The sequence below is a fragment of the Giraffa tippelskirchi genome, chromosome 10, assembly GCF_054371585.1.
Source record: "Giraffa tippelskirchi isolate mGirTip1 chromosome 10, T2T-mGirTip1v1.2.pri, whole genome shotgun sequence".
Taxonomy (NCBI): domain Eukaryota; kingdom Metazoa; phylum Chordata; class Mammalia; order Artiodactyla; family Giraffidae; genus Giraffa; species Giraffa tippelskirchi.
The window spans coordinates 10299316-10322734 of NC_137284.1; the positions used below are offsets into that span (position 1 = coordinate 10299316).

The window sequence follows — 23419 nt, forward strand, 5'->3', positions numbered from 1 at the left end:
AGACAACAACAACAAAATCTTTTGTCTCTGACAAATGACAAAGTGTAGGGGAGCAATCTACACTCTGAAAAGGAATTTAAGTAAAAAATAGGGAAGGGTACTATAAGGAGCAAGCCAGCCAGCTGAGCAACCACATCCGGTGTATGACAGCACCCCACTCCCCACTCCGGGGCCCCTGCTCTGCAGCCCCTGCTGGCCATCCCTCGGCCTCCCTAACTCTGAATCTCCGAAAGCAGAAGACCACTGACCTCCACAGATGGTCCCCCGGGGGTGGGGGTGGGGGTGGTCAGGGCAGTAACCTCAGCCCTGACCTGGGGACCTCGCTGATTGGATGCTGGGGACCCCTGGTTCGAGAGCTCTTTACAGTCATCTCGAGGTAGTGTCCCTACCTCTGAAAGCTCAGAATTTAACGTTCCAGAGGACGCAGCGGGAAGCCCATTCTTCTCAGACTCTAGTTCAGGGCCCCCGAGGGCGCCGCGGACACCGGCTGCCGGCTTCACCTCCCTCCGGCCCCGCTCTGCCCCGCCGGGCACGAGCGGGGTTGCGCCGATGCCCCCCACCGGCCTGGGTGTGGTGGCCGCGGAGCCCCGCAGGCGGGGCGCGCCCACCTCGACGCCGCCCTCCCCGCCGGCCCCGCCGGCGAGCGGCGCAGCCAATGGGGACCGAGCCGCTGCGCCCGGATTGGGGAGGCGGCGGCGGGGGCCCGGCGCGGGGAGGGGGCGAGGAGAGCGCTGTCAGCGCGGTTATAAGGGAGGGAAAAGTTGCCCGCGGACAGCCGGGCCGGCGCACGCTCGTACGGCGGCCGCAGCGGCAGGGCGGGGCCGCGGAGCAGCGGGTGGCGGCGGAGGAAGTCTCCGATCGCGGCCTCGCTCCCCTCGGGGTCTCGCGCGGCGAGGTCCCGGGTTCGCGAGGACTTTTGCGCGCAGCTATGGGCGGCGTCGGGGAGCCAGACTGGGGACCTGCGCAGCGGGGGGCGCCGCTGCCCACCCTCCGCTGGGAGCAGATCCGCCGGCACAACCTGCCAGGCGACAAGTGGCTGGTCATTGAGCGTCGCGTCTACGACATCAGCCGCTGGGCACAGCGACACCCGGGGGGCAGCCGCCTCATCGGCCACCACGGCGCCGAGGACGCCACGGTAAGGCCGCCCACCGCCGGCCGGGTGGAGCCCCGGTGCTCGGCTGGGGCCTGGTCGCTGGGCACCGTGCCCTGCTCCACCGCGGGTTCGAGCGGGGGGTGGGAGCCGGGTGGGTGCTTAGCATCCTTCCTACTCCCACTGACCTTTGACCCCCTGACGGGGGACCCAGAGTTGGGAGGGACTGACGGGGGCCTGATATGGAGGAAGAATACCACAGCTGGGCAAGAGGACCCGCACTCCTGGGGGTGAACCCGGGCTGGGCTGCCGCAGATGTCTGTGGGAGGCAGGGGTCTCAGAGGTGGGTGTGTCCGGGCAGAAAGCGCTGGCCCTAGGTGAGGGTGCTCCCTGACTCTGGTGTTCCTCCTCTGGGTCCCCCCAGAGAGGGCTCTTCATGCTGAGTGCTTGCTGGATGCCAGAGGTAGGGCGGGTTCCCTAGGGGCTGGCAAGGATGTGCCCTCCGAGGCTGGAGGCAGGGCAGCAGAGTTTGGGCAGGGCCTAGAGGTCTGTGGCTTTCCCAGGAGGTGCTGTGAATGGCTCTGAGGGGCAGTGACTCACCTCTCCTGGGCTAGCAGCTGCGTGTGGGAGAATTTTGCCAGTCAGGCTGGGTGGGCCTCTTCGGAAAGCACAGTCACCCCAGGAACAGGCGGGCCCCTATGGACCCCAGCTTCCCCCCTGCAGCCATGTTGAGACATTTTGGTCAAGGAGGAATGTGGCCTGTCCAGTGGGACCATTTGGCAGAGGAGCCATCAGGGTGAGACTCCTCACCAGCCCCTTTTCCCACAGACCACCCCTGAGCTGAACAATAGGACTTGGGGCCATGACGCTCTGTCCCTGACCATCCCAAATTCTAGACTGGTCACCCTGGGCACCAGGAAGTTCTTCAAGATTCCAGGGGTTGCATCCCTAACTGGCGGGGCTTTAGATAACAAAAGAGATTGTCCTGTCCCGGCAGGGTCAGTGGCCCTGTTGCCAGAACCATCTTCTCTCTGCCCACTGCCTTCTCTCGTGGGTTGGGTGATCTTCCTGGGACTCTTTTAAGGAAAAAGTCTCTCTTCCTCACTTTCCCTGGAAGCTGAGAGGTTAGGGATCAGACATCTCCTGAAACTCTAGAAGGTGATAAAGAAACCCTTGTGCACGCTGCCAGGGGGCCACGCGGTGGCCAGGGGGTTTGAGCTGACTGCGGGCCGGTGAGTGTGTGACCGTCTCCAGGCCTATACATGTGTGAACGAGGCCTGTGTTTGTGTGCATGGTTACACATGTGTGCATTGCTGCCAGGGCGTTGGGGCGCGGGTTGGGGGTGGGTTGGTAAAGAGCCGCAGCTCCTCCCCACTCCCCTGGGCTGAGCGCTGGCCACCCCTCCAGGATTCTGGAGGTGGCTTCTCTGGCCTCTTTTCAACTTCTGACCTTGCAGACAGGATGGAGGCTGGTGAGAGGAAGATGATGAAGAATGTTTGTGAATCACTTTTTCCTGCTTGATGCCCAGGCCTGTGCTGGGGACCCTCCTGTGCGGGAACCCCATCATCCATTTAGCTCTAGACCCTGAGATCCCACCTGACAGTTTTCTCAGTGATTCCTCACCAGTAGGGTCTGTTTTCCCATTTCCGTTAAAAAAACATGCTGTCTGTTCCCTGGGGCCATGTACTGGCTCTGCCATTGAAGGCTCTGAGTGACCTTGAATCAGACATGTCACTCCTGTGAGCCTCAGTTTCCTCATCTGTAAAGTGGAGACAGCGGGGACAGACAGTGAGCCAGCTGAGGGCGGGACTGTGTCTTTGCAATTCTGTGGCCCCACAGCTGCCACCAAGTTGTTCCCAGTCAGCATGTGTTGCCGGCTGATAAGTGTGAGTGTGCCCTGCAGACTGTAGAGTGCAGTGGACAGCCATGACATAGCCATCCCTGTGTCTGGTTCATTCATGTCTGTAACAGGGCGTGATGTTAGGCCGTCTCTTAGCTTTCCCGAGGCCCCAGACACTGGGCTTAAGTCAGTTGCCACCAATACCTGGTCTGTTCAGGCCAAAGGGGTTATGAGGAGATTGGGGGTGGGGGACCCCAGTTTTTGTCTGTGGTGAGCCCACAGGGCAGAGCAGGGCTCAGATCACCCAGGGCCCCGTGTGGTCCAGCCCAGACCCCAGGCACTCCAGCCCCTGCCCTGGAGCACTGGTGGGGGTAGGGTAGCCATGTCACAGGGGCTGTGTTCCCGCAGCCACCTCTTACCAGCCCCTGCTGCCCATCAGCTGTTCTCCTGTTCAGGCCACAGAAGCCTTCCTGCCAGGAAATTCCCAGAGTTCCTGTGCCGTGAAGTCAGCTCATGGCCATCCTGGGATACAAAGCCGGGTACCCTGGGGAGAGTGCTCTGGGCCCCGAGCCAGGTTTGTCTAAGAGTCATAGGCGGTCTGAGACTAGTGGAGCCAACCAGGGAGGGGCGAGGCCCAGCCGCTGCTGGTCATAAGTTGACCAGGGCTGGGCACTGAGCACCTACTATGTGCCAGGCTCCGAATTCAGCGCTTGATTTATAGACAATCCTTCTTTGAATCCTCATGATACCTCTATGGAACAGGTACTGTTATTATTTCCATTTTACAGATGACAAAACTGAGACTCAGAGAAGCAAAATGACTTGAAATTAAGTGATGGGTATCAGATTTGAATCCAGAGCCCATGCTCTTAACCACCTGCTCCACTGCCACTTAGCTGTTTATTTCATTCATTCATTCTTCAATTATTAACTCACTAGATTCAACAGCAGATACCAGCAAGCATATCCTATATGCCAAACCTTGACCTAACCTCTGAAGATACAGCTATGAACAGAAAATCTGCTGGGAGGGACTTCCCTGACAATCCAGTGGTTTAGTCTCCACACTTCCACTGCAGTGGGCACGGGTTTGATCCCTGGTTGGGGAACTCTGATCCTTCATGCTGCATGAGGCAGCAGAAAAAAAATCTACTAGGAGGATGTTCCTTGGCAGAGGGATCAGCTAGGGCAAAGGCTCAGAGGTGGGGCCATACTCTGTGCGTTCAGGGAATAGCAAGACCATCGGCGTGGCCGGAGCCGAGCAGTGAGGAGAAGGGCCAGCAGTGAGGACCGGAGGTAGCAGGGGAAGCAGGACTTTGGTTCTATTCCAAGGGGAGAATGCAGGGCAGAACAGAGAAGACAGGGGAATCTGACATATCGATACATTTTAAAAGGATCCCTAGTGAGGAAGAGGAAGGCAGAACCTCCCAAGAGAAGAGGGAGGCATTAAGAGATGATAGGGACCCCCCCCCAACCCCGCCAGGGGAAGCCCACTTGGAAGAGGTGGCTATTCATCTGGGCTCTGATGTGCAGGTTTGTCCAGGGCAGAGGGCAGGTGATGCTGTGGGCTCAGGGGCACCAACGGGAACCATTAGGCTCTAACTCCGGGTGGTATTCAGACAACAAACTTCAGAGGTGGTCCCAGTGTTAGCCCATTTTGCAGATGAGGAGACTGAGGCTGAATATGGGTGATTTAAAAGGACCTTCTTGGAACCCTCAAAGGGCAGGGCCTTTGTCCTTGGGCTTAGAGGGTGGGGTTTGTGTCTGGGAGTTGGGTAGGGGCAGGTCTGAGCAGATCTGAGGCTCTGGAGTGAGAGTGGGGCTGGAGAGAGGGGCTGGCCAGGGACTTAGATGACCTGGCCCCAGGGCCCACACTCTGCTTCCACCTACCACGCTGGCTGCCTTAAAAGTTGCCTAATGGCCACTCCCTGTGAAGCGTGCCCTCTCTGGGCTCTGTAGGCGTTTTCTGCAATCTCCCCACCCACCCAGGCCCCTGGCGGAGCTGGGCAGTGGGGGGATAGGGGAGTTGCAGTGCCTTGGGGAGATGTCAGGATTGTGCGGTGCTGGGTGGGCAGGAATGTGGGGATGCTAGCGGCCTAAGCACCCTGGGAGCCCGTCTGCATTTCCTCGTAAGGACGCCCAAGCGGCAGCCATGGGTTTCTCAGGAAACAGCCGCGGGAAAGTACCAGAACTCAGTGGTGGAGAGAGGACCCAAGGACCCACTTCAGGTCATGGCTGGGTCAGTGGCACCTGTGAGGCCAAGGGTGCTGGGTGGAGGAGACTGCCCCCTCCCAGGCCACCACACTCATCACCAGGGACAGCAGGGGTGCTGGGGGTATAGGGGCAACTTCCTGGGGGCATCTGCCGTTGAGCAAGACTCTGCTGCCTGGGCAGGAGTTGGATACTCATATCCAGAGCTGTGTGCCCTTTGGCATCAGTCTCCTCATCTATAAAATGGGGATACGGATAGTGCCTCCCCATTGGCTGGAAGGAGCATCTGGCCACTGGGAGTGAGATCTGGCTCTCCTTTCAAATCTTTCCACTCGAAAGGGAGGGACGAATTCCTGAGTGTGTCCACCCCCATCCTCACAACCCACTGGCGCCTCCTGAGCCGAGGTTAAGAGGAGCAGACCCAGGCCACCTGAGCCTCCAGCTGCTCTACCCCTTTCCTGATCTGGAACATTCCGGATTCTTTGAAGAAGTGACCAGAAATGCTCCCCGCCCCCACCTTATCTCTGGGGTGGAAGGAGTCCTGCCTCCTTGCCTCAGGCTCCCCAGAACCAGCAGAGCGCACCTCTGCCCTCCACCCTCCCGCCTGCGAGCCTGGATCTCTGGGTGGACCATGGCGAAGGGCAGCTGAGGCCACGGGGACTCAGACTGGAGCTCGGCGGTGGAGCTCGCTGGAGGCCAGGCCCCTTCTAAGTGCTCTACCTGCACTGACTCAGTCCTCCACCAGCCCTGAGTGATTCCTGATTTACTGACGACAAAGTACAGGATGGAGAAGGGGTGTGATCTTGTCTGTGGCTTCACGGCTTGGCGTGGCTCATAAATGGCTTGGCTCCTACCCTCTGCAGGCTATCTCCTGAGTCTCCCCACACCTGCCCTTAACCAGCTGCTCCCTGGAGTTCAAGGCGGGGCTGGGGGCCTGGGCAGGGGCCGCTCTGAGGCTTCCAGGGGCTGAGGCAGGGCTGGGTGGGAGTTGTGCCCTGGGAGGGCATGGGCATCACAGGAGATCCCTGGGTTTGAATCCCCGCTCTGCCACTGCAGACTCTGGGGCGGGTGGCCCCACCACTCGGAGCCTCTGTTCCCTCCCCAGCAAAATGGTTCAGACCCCCTGTCTGGTGGGCTGTGGCAGGTTGGCTCTTGTCCACGTATTCACACCTGCCATCCTGCCCCTGCTCTGTGCAGGGCTCTGAGGCCACCGCTGTGAACAGGGCCTGTCCCTGCCACCTGCAGTCTATGTTTAGAGACACCATTTTAATTCTAGAAGTTTCACCCAAGTCTGTTCCAAGAACTAGTGAGAGCCCTTAATTGCCACCTCCTTGGGGGAAAGTCACAGGGTTTGCACCTGTGCCCCTGAGAAGATGTTCCCAGAGGTACTGCGGGGGTGGGGTGGGGGGGTGGGGGGTAGCGCAGTGTAAGGCTGGGACCTCCTGCAGTGCACTGAGACTTGGTCAGTGCAGCCCCAGAAATGACAGGAGCACCCTCCTGACCCCCACACCCTGGCCTCTGAGCAGCCAGATCCTTGGTTACTCAGGGTGGTGACCAGCCTTGTGATGAGGACCCCCTGCACCCACCTAGGAGACCAACCGCCTCCCCTCTGACCAGGGAGTGACCCTGGGGCTACTGCCGAGTGGCCACAAGCCACTCTGACCATTTTACAGTCAGACCACGTTCTGGTCCAGCCTTCATCAGATGGAGCTGTGTGACCTTGGGTAAGTGGCTCAACCTCTCTGAGTCTTCTGCCCATTGAGATTCCTGAATGTTTAAACAGAGGCCAAAGAGGACTGGGTCACACGGCTCCAGCCAATAGTCCAGGAAAAAAAAAAGAACTGTTTGCTGAGGTTTGGGTCTGAAGCCAGGGACCTACTGTGTTGATATTCAGACCACAAAAAGTGTAGGCTCTGGAGTGCTCACCTAGCCCCAGGAACCTGAGCTGCTTTCCTACTGCAGCGCTGCCTTCCCACCCATCAGTTGGAGACTTGTCCATGAGCTCCGGGATATTCCCACCTGGACCTGAGGGGGCTCACCCCTTCCATACTCACTGTAAGGGACACACCTGGCTGGAGGTCTCTTGGGTGGGCCTGGCTCTGGCTTCTCCTTCAGGGCATCTCCACGCCTGTCTTGGGTACATCCGGGCGAGGGGAAAGGAGTCGAGGGGGTGACCTGCTGCCCCAGCTGCTCGACTCAAGAGCAAGGCCCCGGAATATCTGGGGTTTGCCGGGTGCTGGGGTGGCCCCAGAACAGACCCAGAGGTCAGGAGAGAAGGGGGACTGGGAGGGAGGACATCCTGGGGCCGTAGCCACAGGACACACGTCTGCTGTGTGTGTTTGTGTGTGTGTGTGCCAGGCTGTGTCTCTCCGGGTGTCCGAGTGACTGCCTGTGCGCGTTGTTCCCCAGCGTGGCTGTGAGCCTTCGTGGGTTGATGGCGGTGTCTGCTTGTATAGAGGCACACGCTTATGGCACTGAATTTCTGACACTTGTGAGCCTCGGGTGATATACTGTTTGTGAGCATGCCTTGTGCCTCTGTGTACATGAGCTCCGTGCACCACCAGGGGGGTTTCAGAGGAAATGAGAATCAGAGTCAACGCTCATTCAGGCTTAAAACAGAAGGAAATTCTGACATGCTACACATGGATGAACCTTGAAGACATTATGTTAAGTGACAAGTCAGTGACACAGACTATATGATTCCTCTTCTAAGTGTCAATTCTTTTTTTTTTTTTTTCTGGCCAAGCTGCATGACTCGCAGGACTTTAGTTTCCTGACCAGGGATTGAACCTGTGCCCTGTGCAGTGGAAGCATAAAGTCCTAACCACTGAACCACCAGGGAATTTCCTTCAAGTCAATTCAGAGAGAGCAGTACCTGTGGTTTTTGGAGGCTGTGAAGTGAGAGTCGCTCAGTCGTGTCCGACTCTTTGCAACCCCATGGACTATACAGTCCATGGAAATTCTCCAGGCCGGGATACTGGAGTGGGTAGCCTTTCCTTTCTCCAGGGGATCTTCCCAACCCAGGGATCAAACCCAGGTCTCCCACATTGCAGGTGGATTCTTTACCAGCTGAGCCACAAGGGAAGCCCAAGAAAACTGGAGTGGGTAGCTTATCCCCTCTCCAGCAGGTCTTCCCGACCCAGGAATCAAACTGGTGTCTCCCGCATTACAGGCGGATTCTTTACCAACTGAGCTATGAGGGCTGGAGAGGTAGAAATGGGGAGCTAGTGTTTCATGGGGACAGAGTTCCAGCCGAGGTAGATGAAGAAGTTTTGGAGATGGATGGCGGGGATGGTTGCCCAACAATGTGAATACATTTAATGCCACTGAACTATACACTTCGAAATGGTGAAAATGGTCAATTTTATGTATGTTTGACTATAATTAAAAAGAAAAAAAAATAGTTAATGCTGTTGACTCCAGAGCCAGAAAGGTCTGGAGTCTCATCCCTTGGATTTGCCCCCTGGATTTGCCTAGTTCCCGGCAGGAGAACAGACTCGTTCCGGCTCATGGTGAGCGGGGTCTGTTGAGCACAGTAGCAAGCAATCTTCCTCTTAGCTCCCTGGCCAACACTCCCAAGGCGGCCAGGGCCATGGCAGCTTCCTGGGGGGCCAGCCTTCCCTCGACCCCCTGTCTCCCAGGGGTGCTGCATCCCCATCAGAGCTCTTCCCTGGAGACAGATCTATACCAATACAGCCCCATTCCCTACTGAGTGCTCCAGGGAGGGGCCCCAAGTCAGCCTTCCCAAGGACCTAGGTTATTCCAGAAGCTACACCCTCAGAGCCCCCAGGTCCTCAGGCTGCCCTGGGCCAGGAGGGGAGAGCAGCTAACAAAGAAAGGGGAACCCCTCGGGTGAATTCTGCAGGTGTGGCCTCTAAGTGGGGGCTGGAGGGGCCTGAGGTTCTTCTGAGCCCAGAACAGGATGGTGTGGGGATGTCATGCAGTAACTCCAAGGGGCCTGCCTGGCTGTTGGAACACCCACCAGGTGCTGCTAGGCTCATTAGCGAGAGGACAATAGCAGCCAGCAGTCACCCCACCCAAACTGCCTCCAGGCACTGCTTCCACCATCCAGGCTGCTGGTCAGCTGGGGCTGGCTTACTCAGAGAGCCTCTGCAAGTGCAAAGATAAAAACCGGTTTGTGAACGAGAGTGAGCCAAGGACATGAGGGCTAGGTCAGGAAGACTGAGCCCCAGGTGTGACGTTCAAATTTACTCACAGTTCAGCGCTGCCAAGCGTGAGTGGTGGGGGTCACTTCCTGACCAGTCCCTCTCCTTGGCCCTTTATCTTGCTTGAGGTCATTCTCTTCCTGTAACCCCTTCTGCTTTGCACTCTACCCCCACCCCCCGCCACCATTACAGAGAATAACAGGACTGTTAGATTGTTTATTAAACTTATATTTTTAAAACTTATTTTCCCCTCCTACTTTTCAAATTAGATAAGTTTAACTGTTCAAGCTTCTCCAAGCTGTGTGGTCTTCGGTGGATTTTTTTTTTTTCTCCTGGTGGCCCTGCTGCTAAGTCGCTTCAGTCGTGTCTGGCTCTGTGCGACCCCATAGACGGCAGCCCACCAGGCTCCGCCGTCCCTGGGATTCTCCAGGCAAGAATACTGGAGTGGGTTGCCATTTCCTTCTCCAATGCATGAAAGTGAAAAGTGAAAGTGAAGTCGCTCAGTCGTGTCCGACTCTCCGCGACCCCATGGACTGCAGCCTATCAGGCTCCTCCGTCCATGGGATTTTCCAGGCAAGAGTACTGGAGTGGGTTGCCATTGCCTTCTCCGTATGGACACACACAAACCTTCCTGGTGGCCCAGTGATCATCAATTGCCAATTTCCTCACTTGCATGTTACTCACTGCTTATGTTTGTAAAAGCTGGTAGATCTGACATTTGTGACCCAGCAGAAAAGCATGTGATTTTGAGAAAGCTTTCCCCGCAATCTTTTTTGGAAAGTCAAACCCTTTCATGAAAGGAAGCAGAGTGTTCCAGGGAAAACTTTCTGGAAATCCAGATTATAAAACACCCAACCAAGTTTAGGGAAAGGCCCCAATGGCAGAGTGAAGCAGCTGGAGCCCAGCAGGCAAGGGGTACCCAAGCAGGGCACCCAGGGCCTGGGCAGGACCAGGGAGGGCTCATGGGCAAGGCTGACTGTTGTTCAGTTGTGACTGCTGAACAGCCAGCTGCCTGCCTGCCTGCCTGTTTGTTCTGCCCTTCCATCAGCAGCCCGTCTTCTTTGTCTCTGCCTGCTGCCTCTGGGTGCTGCCCCAGCTGTCTGTCTGTCTGTCCACCTGACTCTCTGCTCTCCTTCAGGATGCCTTCCACGCCTTCCACCAGGACCTCAGTTTTGTGCGCAAGTTCCTGCAGCCTCTGCTGATTGGAGAGCTGGCCCCAGAGGAGCCCAGCCAGGATGGACCCCAGAATGTGAGCAGGGCCCCGGTAGAGGCTAAGCCCCTAGTGTGGGGCTGGAGGAATGGGGGCATTGCCGATAACAGCTTCATGGTTTGCCAGCCCTCCCGAGCGGACAGTTGCCAGCAGAGCTGTAGGGACGCCTGCACCTGCATTTCCTGGGGGACCCCAGGCAGACCCCTTTCCTTGCTCTGGTCCCTGCATCCCCATCTAGGATGAGGATTTAGATGAACTGAGCTCTAAGGGTTTTCCCTCCTTCTCGGACACCCCACACCTTTTGTGGGGATGGGGAACCCCAAGCTGGGCACTTCATCCCCTTTGGCCACACCCCCTTGGAACCTAGGAGGAGTGGCTGTAGGGGGGCTGCCTAGGGAAGACAAGAGTGGGGGGGATGGAGGTGGGAGTGGGGGGCCTCCCTCGCTTCCTCGGCTGACCAGCCATTCCGCCCCGGCAGACCCAGCTGATCGAGGACTTCCGAGCCCTGCGCCAGGCGGTGGAGGACATGAAGCTGTTTGAAGCCAAGCCCACCTTCTTTGGTCTCCTGCTGGGCCACATCCTGGCCATGGAGGTGCTCGCCTGGCTCATGATCTACATGCTCGGCCCCGGCTGGGTACCGAGCACCCTGGCCGCCCTCATCCTGGCCGTCTCCCAGGTGACCCAGCACTGTCTTGCAGACACTTAGACTGACCAACAGCCACGGCCTGGCACACACAGGCACTTGGGAAATGTTTGCTGAAAACAAACACTGACCAGCAAACAAAAAAAACATTGCAGCAAACAAAGGAAACACTTCTTTGTTTCTTTCTTTGTCTGCAAACAAAGAATGACCAGCCAGAGGCCCCATAAGACCAGCTTCATTTTAAGTGAACTAAGGAAGCTCTTTACTTAGTACCCTAGAGGGAGCCCAGGGTCCAGAGCTGGAAGGCTGCTGCCTGCAGCTCCACGACAGTCTTGCAGCCCCTGGACCTCCCAAGCTCAGCTGTCCTTGTCTCTGGAGACTTCCCTGGCAGTCCAGTGGTTAAGACTCGGCACTTCCACTGCAGGGGGTACAGGTTCAATCCCTGGTAGGGAAACTAAGATCCCACATGCCGTGCTGGGCAGCCAGAAAATAAAAACTAAATTAAAAAAAAAAAAAAGAGGAAGCTGGCCCACTAGGGTCTAGAGTGGAACACCAGCTGTGGGGGTGCCCTGCAAGCTGGGAGGGCTGGCTGGCCAGGGCTCCGGGCTGGACCCCTGGCGGCTCCCTGCCACAGCCCCGGACCCTGCATCTCCCCAGGCCCAGAGCTGGTGTCTGCAGCACGACCTGGGCCACACGTCCATCTTCAGGAATTCCCGGTGGAACCACTTGGCCCAGCAGTTTGTGATGGGGCAGCTGAAGGTGAGGGTGGGGGCCGAGTGGGGGCGGGGCTGCGTGGGGAGGTGGGCGTGGCCTGGCCCCACCCCTGAGAGCCCCCTCCCCTGACAGCCCCCCTCCCCCGCAGGGCTTCTCTGCGCACTGGTGGAACTTCCGCCACTTCCAGCACCACGCCAAGCCCAACATCTTCCACAAGGACCCGGACGTGACCGTGGCGCCTGTCTTCCTTCTGGGGGAGTCGTCCGTCGAGGTGCGTGGGGGGACATGCTCAGGCCGGGCCTGTAGCGGAAACCCGGCGGCCCCAGAGCCCCCCCCAACCCCGCCCTGCGATGGCCCCGCCCCCTACCCTATCTAGTTCTAGGCTGAGCCCCTGTCGCCCTCCCCACCTCCCAGGGGCTAGAATCCAGAGTTGCCTTGGCCCCTTGGCCCAGCCAGCCTCCTGGCCCTGCCCGGGGCAAGGAGAGTCTGAGAGCCTCCCTCCCCAACGGGCCGCCTATATCCCCACAGTACGGCAAGAAGAAGCGCAGATACTTGCCCTACAACCACCAGCACCTGTACTTCTTCCTGAGTGAGTGTCCCCTTGTCCTCCTTGGGGTGAGGCCACAGATGGGGTGGGATCCATGCTTGGGCCTGCTTTGTCCACTGCACCTCTCTGGTTGCCCCAGCCTGCAGCCCATGAGGCCTTCCGTGGCCAGCCTCTGCCCTAGCCCTTCCCTCTGCTGGGGTGCCTTTCAGCCAGAGGTGGTCACAGCCCTGCCTGCAGCTTTCAGAGTTCCTTCCTGCCCTCCGTCAGGGCATCCCGAGCCCTAGGGCAGTTGTGGGGGCCACAAGGTGAGGATTAAAGGGTGGGGATGTATCAGGCTGGTGCCAACCTGCAGAAGGGGCATGGGGGAGGCGGTGGGGCGAGGACCAGCCTGGCAAGGCTCAGACATTGAGGGCCTGAGTGAGGACCAGGCCTTGTGGGTGATGCAGGCTCATCCCTGCTGGGTGGGATCAGCCTCCAGCCCCCCTGGAGGAATGGAGCCCCCTCCCCCTCCCTCTGGCCAGCCCACTCTGCACCCCCACCCTGCCCCTGAGCCCCCTTCATGCCCCTCCTTGCAGTCGGCCCGCCACTGCTCACGCTGGTGAATTTTGAAGTGGAAAATCTGGCCTACATGCTGGTGTGCATGCAGTGGACGGTGAGTGGGGGCCCTGCCAGCTCCCCTGGGGGCATACAGCTCTGGTGGTGGAAGGTGGGGTGTCGGGTACAGCCCAGTCCACCATTGCAAACAGGTGTGTGTGTAGTGATGTGGAACACGTGTGCTCGAGAGCAGGGGGAGTGAGTGTGTGCATGTGTGGTTGCCAGGTCAGCGTGTCCACGGGGCACACCCTGTGTGTCTCACAGTGAGAGATGAGGGTAGGGACCCTCTGGGCCCCCTCTGCCAGGCGTTTGTCTTCTGAGCAAGGCTTCCTTCATCCCACACCCTTGCACAGCATCCATGGTCAGCCCTGTGAGGCTGGCAGGGCGAGGACCTGCCCCCTTACCTGGCTGAGAAACCCAGGCCCAGAGAGGGGTGGTGATGTGCCCGTCCGAGGCACATTGAGCTGAAAGGGTGGGGATGACCCCAGCTCCCCTTCCCGGCTGCCTCGCGGCCTCCCCCTCCTCCTCCCTCCTCTACAGGACTTGCTCTGGGCTGCCAGCTTTTACGCCCGCTTCCTCTTGTCCTACATCCCCTTCTACGGCATTCCTGGGGCGCTTCTCCTCTTTGTGGCTGTCAGGTATGGCCAGGTTCGGCATGACAAGCAGCAGGGCACCCTGACCACAGCCCTCAGTGTTTCCATCTGCAGAATGGGGACAGCAGTACTGTCTCCCTGGGCTGTTGAGTGGCAGCATCCGGGGGGGCTGGTCTCAGGGAAGCGATCTGGGGTGTCCACCTTCTTGAGTAGGGCTGCTCTGGGCTCAGCCTGGCAGTGGCCTCCACGCCACTTGGCTGCTTGTAACACCAGTGGGGAGGAGTTGCAATCCCATAGTACAGATGGGGAAGCTGAGTGGTCAGCAGGATGTGGGGCAGTGCCTTGAACCTCCTCTCACAGGGTCCTGGAGAGCCACTGGTTCGTGTGGATCACACAGATGAACCATATCCCCAGGGAGATTGGCCATGAGAAGCACCGGGACTGGGCCAGCTCTCAGGTGGGCAGCCGGGGCGGGGCCCATCCTGGGGGTAGGGGTGGGGGTCCCCAGCTGGGAAGAGTGGGGGCGCTGATGGGGCTGCCGTGGGGTTGGTGCTCCGTGCCAGCCCCCTCACCCATGCCCCGCCTGCTCCTGGCAGCTGGCAGCCACCTGCAACGTGGAGCCCTCGCTCTTCATCGACTGGTTCAGCGGACACCTCAACTTCCAGATCGAGCACCAGTGAGCGCAGACCTGGGCGGTGGGGCGGGGTGTGCCCATGGGGGTGGGAGTGATGCCTGAGCCACCCCCCCTGTCCCATCTACTCCCGGGGAGGCCAAGACATCTGCCCTGGACTTCCCGGAGGGCCTGGGAGAGGTGGTGAGCGGGTCCGGGGGTGCCAACACACTGTCTGCCCCACAGTCTCTTCCCTACGATGCCAAGGCACAATTACCGCCGGGTGGCCCCGCTGGTCAAGGCCCTGTGTGCCAAGCACGGCCTCAGCTACGAGGTGAAGCCCTTCCTCACCGCCCTGGTGGACATCATCAGGTAAGGGCCCCCGCCCACCCCTGGGGCCTGTTAGCCCCGCCCTGAGCACCCACCTGGCTGTCTCGAATTCTCACAAGTTCCTCTCTGGGAGCTGGCATTCAGGGCCTTTCCCGTCAGCCTCTCTGCCCTCGGCCTGTGGCCCCAGCCCCGTCCTTCCCAGCATCCACTCACACACACAGGCCCAGGCCCGGTCCTCATCAGTGAGCAGAACTTCCCGACATCCCTGCCTTCCTAGAGCTGACATCCGAGCAGGGGGAACGGAAAACAAGCAGTTAATTACAGAAAAGAAGTAAACGACAGAAAATGTGAGGAAGGGAGAAGTGCTTCAACCAAAAAACAAAGCAAAACCACAAAACCTTTGGGTGGGTACAGGAGAGGAAATGGGGGGTACCAGGCAGAGATGCAATTTTTAGCTGGGTGGCAGGGTGGGTGGTAAGAAGGCAACGTGTGAGCAGAGACAAGGAGGAAGGGAGAGGGCTGGCCGTACAGACATCTGGGGGCAGCATGTCTGGGGCCGGGGAATAACCGTGCAAAGGCCCCAAGGCAGGAATACGCTAGATGTGTGGGAGAGCCACTGAGTGGGGGAGGGGCACACAGGACTTGGATTTTGGAAAGATGCTCTGACTGTGGGAACGTACTGATGGGGCAGGAAGAGCAGAGTGGGGTTCCTGCAGCAGCTCTGATGGTAGCCTTGGCAGTGGGGAACAGAGGCCAGAGTCTCAGCCAGAGCTTTTCCACCTCCATGCCTTAGCACAGGCTGTTCCTTTACTTCAAGGCCCTTCCTTCTTCTCTACTGGTGTTTGAATTCCTCCTTCATCACCCTTCCCAGCCTGATCCTCGGAGCCCCTGCCACTTGGCCTGGCCCCTTTCAAACACCTGGCACACGGTTTTCCTAGCAAGTTATTGATGCTTCTGGTTCCCCCACCTGATGTCAGGCTGGTGGTGGGCACATTCCATGCCTTACAAACCTCTGGGTCGCAGGGTTCAGCAGGAGGAAGCGACAGAGAGAGCCAGGTGAGGAGGGACAGACCCACCCTGGTTCCTGGCTGGACGTGGCCTGGGCCCTTCCCCCTCCCACCCAAGGTCTAGGTTCCACTCCAGTTAATGAGAGTGTATCCGTCTCTCTCAGTCCTCCCCTCCGGCCCCACCCCAGCTGCCTGCCCATCTCCGCTCACACTCATCATCGTGAGGGGAAGAGGTTAATATCTTGGAGTTGAGTCCCTCACATCTTCCTTAACCCCACCACCCAGGTCCCTGAAGAAATCTGGCAATGTGTGGCTGGAAGCCTACCTCCACCAGTGAAGACTGCAGCGCCCGGGGCCCCAGCAGCCACCAAGCCACCCAGACAGGCTTCCTCACCTGCCCCACCTCGCCCTGCCTCAGGCTGGAGGCCCTGCCTGTCCTCTTGGGTCCCCTCCCGTCTGCTCCACAGCCCTAAGACCATGGCTCTAGACCCACCAGGACCAGGGCTAGGGGCATGGTGTATAAAGACACACAGTGAGCGTGACATGTTTTCCTAGAGCAAAAATTTAGGGAAAAAATGTTATTTTTATATAAAAACAAACGTATGTTATGGAGTAGAATATTTGCATGGATTTTGGAACTGGAGTTCAGGTCCTTGGGCTGTCAGGGTGTTGGGAGGTGAGAGGGTGGTGGTGGATGGTGATTTTCCGAGTTGCCCTCCACTCTGGGTCAGGGAGCTGGCATCTGCCCCAGGCTCAGATGCCCTGAGGCCCTGAGGTCCCTTCCTGTTCTTCACCCAGCAACCTTGGTAGTTCACTCCAGGCTCACCCCACTTTACTCCTTTGCATAGTTGGACAGGGAGGCTTCCCTGGTGGCTCAGTGGTGAAGAATCAGCCTGCCAGTGCAGGAGACACAGGTTCAATCCCTGGGTTGAGAAGGTTTCTTGGAGAAGGAAACGGCAAGCCACTCCAGTATTCTTGCTTGGGAAATCCCCTAGACAGGAGCCTGGTGGGATAGGGTTGCAAAAAGAGTCAGACTAGACTTAGCCACTAAACAACACAGAGAGACAGAGACTGGCGGCAGACGGGGGCTGAGGGCCATGTATGCGGGCACCCGCAGATCACAGGAGGCACCCTGTCCTGCATCTGCATTGGCCTGATGGCTGAGGGGCCTTAGAGGGCCACTGGCGGGGGTCTGCTGCTGAGCTCAGAAGTATACCTGGCATCGCACCAGTGAGGGGGTCCACAGGAGGTGATCTGGGATCGCCCCCTGCCTGCCCAGGACCTGGTGCTGGTTTCCAATTGCCGCAGTGAACCATTCAAGCAGGACCCCTGTGTGTGTGTGTATTAATTTTGCTTCAGTCGTGTCTTGTCTCTTTGTGATCCTATGGACTGTAGCCCGCCAGGCTCCTCTGTCCATGGGATCCTCCAGGCAAGAATACTGGAATGGGTAGCCATTCCCTTCCCCAGGGGTTCTTTCCGGCCCAGGGATTGAACCCGGGTTTCCCACACTGCAGGCAGATTCTTTACCGTCTGAGACACCTGGAAGCCCAAGGACCCCTGGGACGGGGCTCTTTCTGTGGCTGGAGTCTGAGAACAAGGCGTGGTCCTTCACTTGGGCTCCTCATCTGGAAAATGGGTGTGGTTGGCCTGGAGCTGTGGTGTTTGGACACTTCTGGGGGTGCTTCGAGCTGGCTGTTGGGGCTTCCTGAAGGTGGGAAGGAGGGAGAGCTGGGCTGCTGGACCCCTCTGCTCAGCAGCTCCGAGCCAAGTGGAAGGTTTCATTAGAAGTGTCAGCAGCTTGAGAGAAAAATGGAAACGCTGAGCTAGGATTTCTCTGAGGGACTTTCTGGGCCGGGGGCGGGACTCTCCCCACCAGCTGCAAGATTGCCCCCCCCCCCCGGACTGTTTGTCCCCAGGGCCCCAGACTGGGTTCCCTACAGGAAGTGGGAGGGGGCAGGTACTGCAGTTTTTCTCCACTCTTTCCCTGGACCATCCAGTCCCACCCTGACCCACTCCACACTGTGTCCAGCTTTTCTCTGGAGTGGGGGAAGGCGGGGCGGGGAGTCCTAGACTCCAGGCTGTGACCTTGAGGAAGTTGTGCAATCTCTTGGAGTGGTAGTGTGACCTCCTAGGGTGACAGAAGAGATGCCTGTGGAAGGCTTTTTGCTGGCGACAGGGCTGAGCCATTTATCTTAAAAATGTGTACAATCCATGCCCCTGGGGCCATCACAGGCTCTCACCTGGGACAAACACCTGGCTGCCTCCCAGCCTGTTTCGTCCTTGAAAGGGATTTCCTACCTTACAAGTAAGTCCCACTTTCAGGGCCCCTGCACAGGCCTTGCATAGGTTCTGGTTGTGGGTGTCCCCTTCCTGTGGTTACCTGCTGACTCCTGGTGCCCTGTGGGCCCTGGGATGGTAGTCCCCCAGGGCAGATGGTCAGTGCCTTTCCTATAGCGACCCTGATGCCCTTATCAGGGAAATACTAGCACACAGACTCAGGGTCAGCAGGCTCCCCACCCCACCACCCCCCAGCTCCCAGCAGGAACGCTGAGCCTGCAGCGCCACCCAGGGGCACCTGCAATAGCTGCACCAATGTGGAGCAGGCCATGCTCCGTGCTGCCCCTGGTGGTGGCTGAGAGCAATGCGCCCTCACATCTGCAAATGGGTGGTTGCCTGGGAATAACTTGTTAAACGGACCAAGTGATTTCCAAAATCATTGTGGACAGTGACTGCAGCCACGAAATCAAAAGATGTTTGCTCTTTGGAAGAAAAGCTATGACAAACCTAGATGTGTTAAAAAGCATAGACATCACCTTGCTGACAAAGGTCCATAGTCGAAGCTAAGGTTTTTCCAGTAGTCATGTATGCATGTGAGAGTTGGACCATAAAGAAAGCTGAGTGCCAAAGAAATCATGCTTTCGAACTGTGGTGCTGGAGAAGACTCTTGAGAGCCCCTTGGACTGCAAGGAGGTCAAACCAGTAGATCCTGAAGGAAATCAGTCCTGAATATTCATTGGAAGGACTGATGCTGAAGCTGAAGTTCCAATACTTTGGTCACCTGATGTGAAGAGCCGACTCATTGGAAAAGACCCTGATGCTGGGAAAGATTAAGGGCAGGAGGAGAGGGGGTGACAGAGGATGAGATGGTTGGATGGCATCATCGACTGAATGGACATGAATTTGGGCAAACCCCGGGAGATGATGAGAGACTGGGAAACCTGATGTGTTCATGGGGTTCGCCAAGAGTCGGACACAACTTAGTGACTGAACAACAACAAAAGGACCACTGGGGAGGCCCCCTGGCCTCAATTAGCATCCCATTGCCTACTGCCTGGAATCCTTCACTGGTGGGTCATCTTTGCCCTTTGTTCCTCCCTGTCCCCTATGCTAGAATCCCTGGGGCCAAGTTATCCACCCTTCTCGCTAGCTGAGTTCCCCCTTCTGTCTATAGGTTTCTTTTGCAGTCTCAGGGCCTGGGCCTGGGCCTGGTCTGTACAAAGAAGGAGGGAAGGGCCTTGGTAGAGCCACCAAGAAAAGCCGTGTCCCTGCTTTATGGTCTGCACAGTCTTGGGCCCAGAAGAAAAGCAAAAGTCTTTAGGGAAGGCTTGTTCATTTGCCCCTTCAATCAGCCAGCATTTATTTACTTGGAGTCTTCCATGAGATGGCCTGGGCAGATGGGGGAAATGGAAATTCACAAGAACCAGCCTATGCCTGTTATGTTGGGAGTGGCTGGTAGGTCATATGCCTGGACAGGTAGTGGGTCTCTCCCCCCTTCCCCTCCCCCTCCCTCCATCCCAGACCACCTGGATGCCTCTGTCTCCTTGGCCCTTACCAAGCCCCCGGTACCTGTCATCTGTCTCCTGGATACTTGCTCTTGAAACATAATTTGGAAAAAAGACTCAAATGCCTTCAAAATTCAAAGAAATGTATTTCTAATAGCAGAAGGCAGTAGAGATATGATCTTTTAAGTCCTGGCATGCTAGGCGTTCGCTTGTTCTGTTTATGATGGGCTAGTTCCCGTCTTGGGGCCCGCCTCTACCCTCCAGGCCCTGGTTCCTTCACAGATGGGTGTAGGTACCCCACTGGATCCATAGATAATCTTTTCCACCTCAGACTCAGACCAGGGGGCTCTTTGAGAAGCTGCATCCTGTCCAGAGGGGCACACCTCTCCAGGGATGGCATGGCTGGGACAGCTGAGTTTTGACAGTGACCACCGCTGGGGCTCTAGGTCCACATCCAGCCCAGACTGCCCTGCCAGCCCCTCCTCTGGGCCCAGTGCCCAGTACATGCCCATGCCACTCACAAAGCTGATAACACTTTTATCAGGGTGGACACCTTGCCATGGTGAGCTCTTATCCCCTCCACAGGGACCAACTCCCCATGTCTCCACCCAGCCCCTCGCTCCTCTGGGGAGCCATCTGACACTGATGTGGGGCAGGAAGGGCCCAGGCTGTGGGAAATGGCCCTTCCCTTGCAGGGGGGCCCCGCCCAGGGAAAGGGAGGGCCAGGCAGGGTGAGGGGCTGGAATTCAGCTGCCCAGTCCTTTCCTTCTGGCTTCAGCTTCCTCCCCTGTGCATCGAGGTTTGGTTCCGTGACCACCTGGGGGGCTATGAATTTGGCAGAAGGTGGGGATCAGAAGCCCATGATTCTGTGCTGGGCAAGAGCCTCAGCAGAGTATGGGGAAGGGGGAACAGTTAAGCAGAGAGCAGGAATGAGTCTCCCCAGTCCCTGGCCCCAAGGGTAATGCGTGAGGACAAGGTTGGGAGTGTGGGGGAAGAAGTCACAGAAGGTCCAGGCCCCCATCAACCTGGGCCAAGATTTACCCTATGCCCTCAGAGCAGCAGCAGAATCCATCTCACCACTCTCCCCATCTTGGGATCCTGGTTGTCACTGGTGATGGATGCTGGACTTACAGCTGGCTGGGTGTGTGTGTCTATTACTGTACCATCCTGAGAGTCACAGTGCTGGGCCCAGCCCAGGTAGGAGACAGAAGACAGGCACAGGTAAGGGGGACAGATGCTCCCCAAGGTCTCCCAGACTCCAAGGTCTCTAATGGGTGTTGGGGCAGGACAAGGCCAAGGGCTCACAGGGTGTTGAGAGATGACCTGTGCCCACTGGAGAATCACACACATGCTAGCTGGATCAGCTGGGTGTCCCTGCCAGCTACACTGAGGTCACAGGTGAAGCGGCAGAGAGGACAGGGGTCTACTCTCAAGCCTTCCCCCACCCTGCTGGGAGCAGATGCAAGGCCAGGTCGGGAGCTCCTGAGGTTCTGGCTCCCCCGAAACCTCTTGGCACTTCCCTGGTACTCCCAGCTTGACCTGCCAAGCTGAGCCAGCCCATAGGGGAGGGCACAGAGAGCAGTGTAGGGGCCACTAGGAGGCTAACTGCCCTGGCACGCTCCTTGGGACTCTTCCCAGGCTTGGGGGACCCAATGAGCCCCTGCCACAAGACACCTGGTCTCCAGGGCTCTCCTCAGCCCCTTCTGAGACTCTGCCCCCAGCGCTCGGTACACTGACCAGGAAGGGGTAGGGCTGAGGTTGGCAGAAGCCAGTGACCCGGGGCCTGCGGGTGGTCCTTCAAGAGGAGGCAGATGGCGAATGAGGATGTCAGGAAGGTGGCCTGTGCCCCCCAGAGACCTTTGGAAAGCCTCACTCCACAGAGTCCCCAGGAAGAGGAAGGAGGGCTCCCTAATCTGAACCATTTACCCAAAACTCCTGGCCTGATGTGCACTTTAGGGAAGGGGAAAGGAAGTTCTCTTTGAGCAAAGGTGTGGGGGTGGGGTGGGGAGATGGACAGAGGAAAGTGCTCCCAGCGCAAAGCAGACCCCCTTTCTCCATCTTCCATTGACACCCCACCCAGCATCAGCGAACAGGATGTGGAGGAGAATCAGGCCGGCACTGAACAAGGAAGTGAGAATAAAATCACTTCATTTATTTCCAAAAGTGTATTGGTGGGGAAGCAACATGATAAAAATTAAGGTCAGTTCCCTATTGATCCATTCTGCCTCCAGAGAGGGATGGCGGAGAGCCGTGTTCTCAGTGGGAGGGCTTCAGGCAGGCCGATCCCTCGTTGCCGTGGCAACCCTGGGGTCCAACACCAGCCAGAGCTGGTCCCTCCTGCCCCGCCCTCCCCTGGAGCTATCTACGGGTTAGTGGGTTAATTTCCAGATGCAGCAGCTCTGGATCCTCCCAGTGGCCGCCAGGTTCCCTACCCTCTCACTTTCCTGTCCCCTCAGCTGTCTGGCCTTTGGCCCCAACCCCTCCTTGTCCCAATGGGTACCCCCAGCTCCACCACCACCAAGTCCCCGGCTTCTTGGGGTCACCCTCCTCTGGACTCCTTCCCTCTGTCTCCTGACAGTCAGGGCCATGGAGGCCTCAGTGAGTGAGCCCAGCTCAGCCCACTGTGGGGCCTGGGGAGGCTGCAGAGGGGGTGAGGGGTGGAAACAGGCAGATCATCCCAAGGCCCAGTCCCACTGCCACCCCAGGCAGAACGCATCCTGTTGCAAACGGTTAAAAAACGAGTAAAGACACAAGAGCATGATAGACCGGGAAAGAGCGTGTCCACACAGGCAGCCCCAACGTGGGGAGGGGCTGTGATGAGCCTCTGGGCTCCAGTGCCCACTCGCAGCCTGTAGGGCCTAAGTCCGCACCAGCCAAGTGGCCAGGGACTGGCTGGCACTGTCTGGCAGTAACGGAGCACTCTGGGGGACAGTCCGATTGCTCCAGAATCTTGGGTCTCCCAACCAGAACAAAGATCTGAGCCTACAGGCCGGCTCACCCATGACCTGGCCATTGCTTCTGCTGAGCTCATCTGTGGCCCTGCCCCCGTGGACCCGAGGTCACAGGCTCTGGACTTGGGAGGCGGCGGGATGGAACTGCTGGGGCCCTGGGTCAGAGGGCTCCGGTGGGGCCAGGACGTTTCCCTGGGCCCAGAGGCCTGAGCTGGCTGCAACACGGGCGAAGGGAGCCTGGCATCAGGGCCAGGGCCCTGGACATCTGAAGAGAAAGTGGAGCCTGCAGGGGCGCCCCCAGTACTGACCCGGCGGTGGGAAGGAGACCCAGGGAATCAAGCACATCACCCCACAGAAGGGCAGAGGGTGGGCGGCCATCCGAGGGGGGTGGGGCCGGCCTGCAGGCTCAGGGAGCCATCCCACCTGCCGGCTGGGACCCAGCCCTGCGGACCTCAAGAGCAGGGAGAAGACAGGGTGGTGTGAGGCCTGGAGGCCAGGCTGCAGGGGCTCACAGCCGATGCTACGAATCTGGTCTGGCAGATGCTTCAGGACAGAGGGTGGAGGCGGGGCTGATTGGGTGGGACCCAGGAGGGAGGGTGTCGGAGGGAGGCGTGAAAGCCTCGAAACCAGACAGCAAGAGAGGAGAAGACAGAGCCTGAAGTCTGTGAGCCGCGTGCACCACAGCCTCCCGAAGCCCCTCTGAACAAAACCCCGCCCTCCCCTTCGGCCGCCACCCCCACCTGCTCCCCGCCACCGTCCCCATGGGCGCCCCGAGGGCTGCAGCTTCACTTGTGGAGGTAGGCGTCCAGCCACAGCTGCCCAGACTTCCTCAGAGAACTGGGGAGAGAAGGAAAGGGAGGGTCAGGGAGCAGGACGACAGGGGCCGAGGGGCCAGGGAGCCCCAGGGGGTCGGGGTCTGCAGGCCTGGGGGCCTCCTCTCAGCTCTCCATCAGGAGCCCAGGGGACCCCTGGAAGGACCCAGGAAGGGTCCTCATCCAACCCAGACAGAGGCCAGGCAATCCCTAGCGACAGAGGGGCCGGGTGGGGGCACCTGTGCCAGCAGGGCCCCTCTAGTCTCCACCTAGGGCAGTCCCACGACCGCATGCCTCCCAACCTGCTCCCTGTCCCCCA

General features: G+C 58.4%; 2 protein-coding genes across 3 annotated transcripts in view; one reads left to right on the forward strand and one right to left on the reverse strand.

The window, feature by feature from the left end:
- The first annotated feature begins 730 nt into the window (after window positions 1–730).
- Window positions 731–16173, forward strand: FADS3 (fatty acid desaturase 3). The gene is made up of 12 exons (XM_081536662.1): window positions 731–1135; window positions 10446–10556; window positions 10996–11193; window positions 11818–11919; window positions 12023–12145; window positions 12403–12463; window positions 12997–13073; window positions 13556–13653; window positions 13969–14065; window positions 14205–14284; window positions 14465–14590; window positions 15841–16173. The coding sequence occupies exons 1-12, from the start codon at window positions 929–931 to the stop codon at window positions 15890–15892; spliced, it is 1332 nt and encodes a 443-aa protein (XP_081392788.1). The 5' UTR covers window positions 731–928; the 3' UTR covers window positions 15893–16173.
- A 5295-nt stretch (window positions 16174–21468) lies between these two features.
- The window catches only part of FADS2 (fatty acid desaturase 2), a 37895-nt gene continuing 35944 nt past the window's right edge, over window positions 21469–23419 (reverse strand). The window contains exons 12-13 of one of the 2 annotated variants that reach the window (XR_014067542.1): window positions 21697–23125; window positions 21469–21605 (exon numbers count right to left, since the gene is read on the reverse strand). Coding sequence is in view for 1 of the 2 variants with exons in the window: in XM_081536687.1 (XP_081392813.1) it covers window positions 23074–23125 (52 nt within the window). In the remaining variant the exon portion in view is untranslated. Of the gene's footprint in view, window positions 23126–23419 lie in introns of both variants that reach the window. The other variant, XM_081536687.1, reaches the window with a different exon arrangement.

Excerpts from the sequence above, each read along its gene's own strand:
- FADS3 (XM_081536662.1), top strand. The coding sequence starts at position 929 with ATGGGCGGCGTCGGGGAGCCAGACTGGGGACCTGCGCAGCGGGGGGCG. Across the intron at positions 13,654-13,968 it reads CTCCTCTTTGTGGCTGTCAG|GGTCCTGGAGAGCCACTGGT; the intron begins GTATGGCCAGGT and ends CTCCTCTCACAG. Across the intron at positions 14,066-14,204 it reads GGGACTGGGCCAGCTCTCAG|CTGGCAGCCACCTGCAACGT; the intron begins GTGGGCAGCCGG and ends TGCTCCTGGCAG.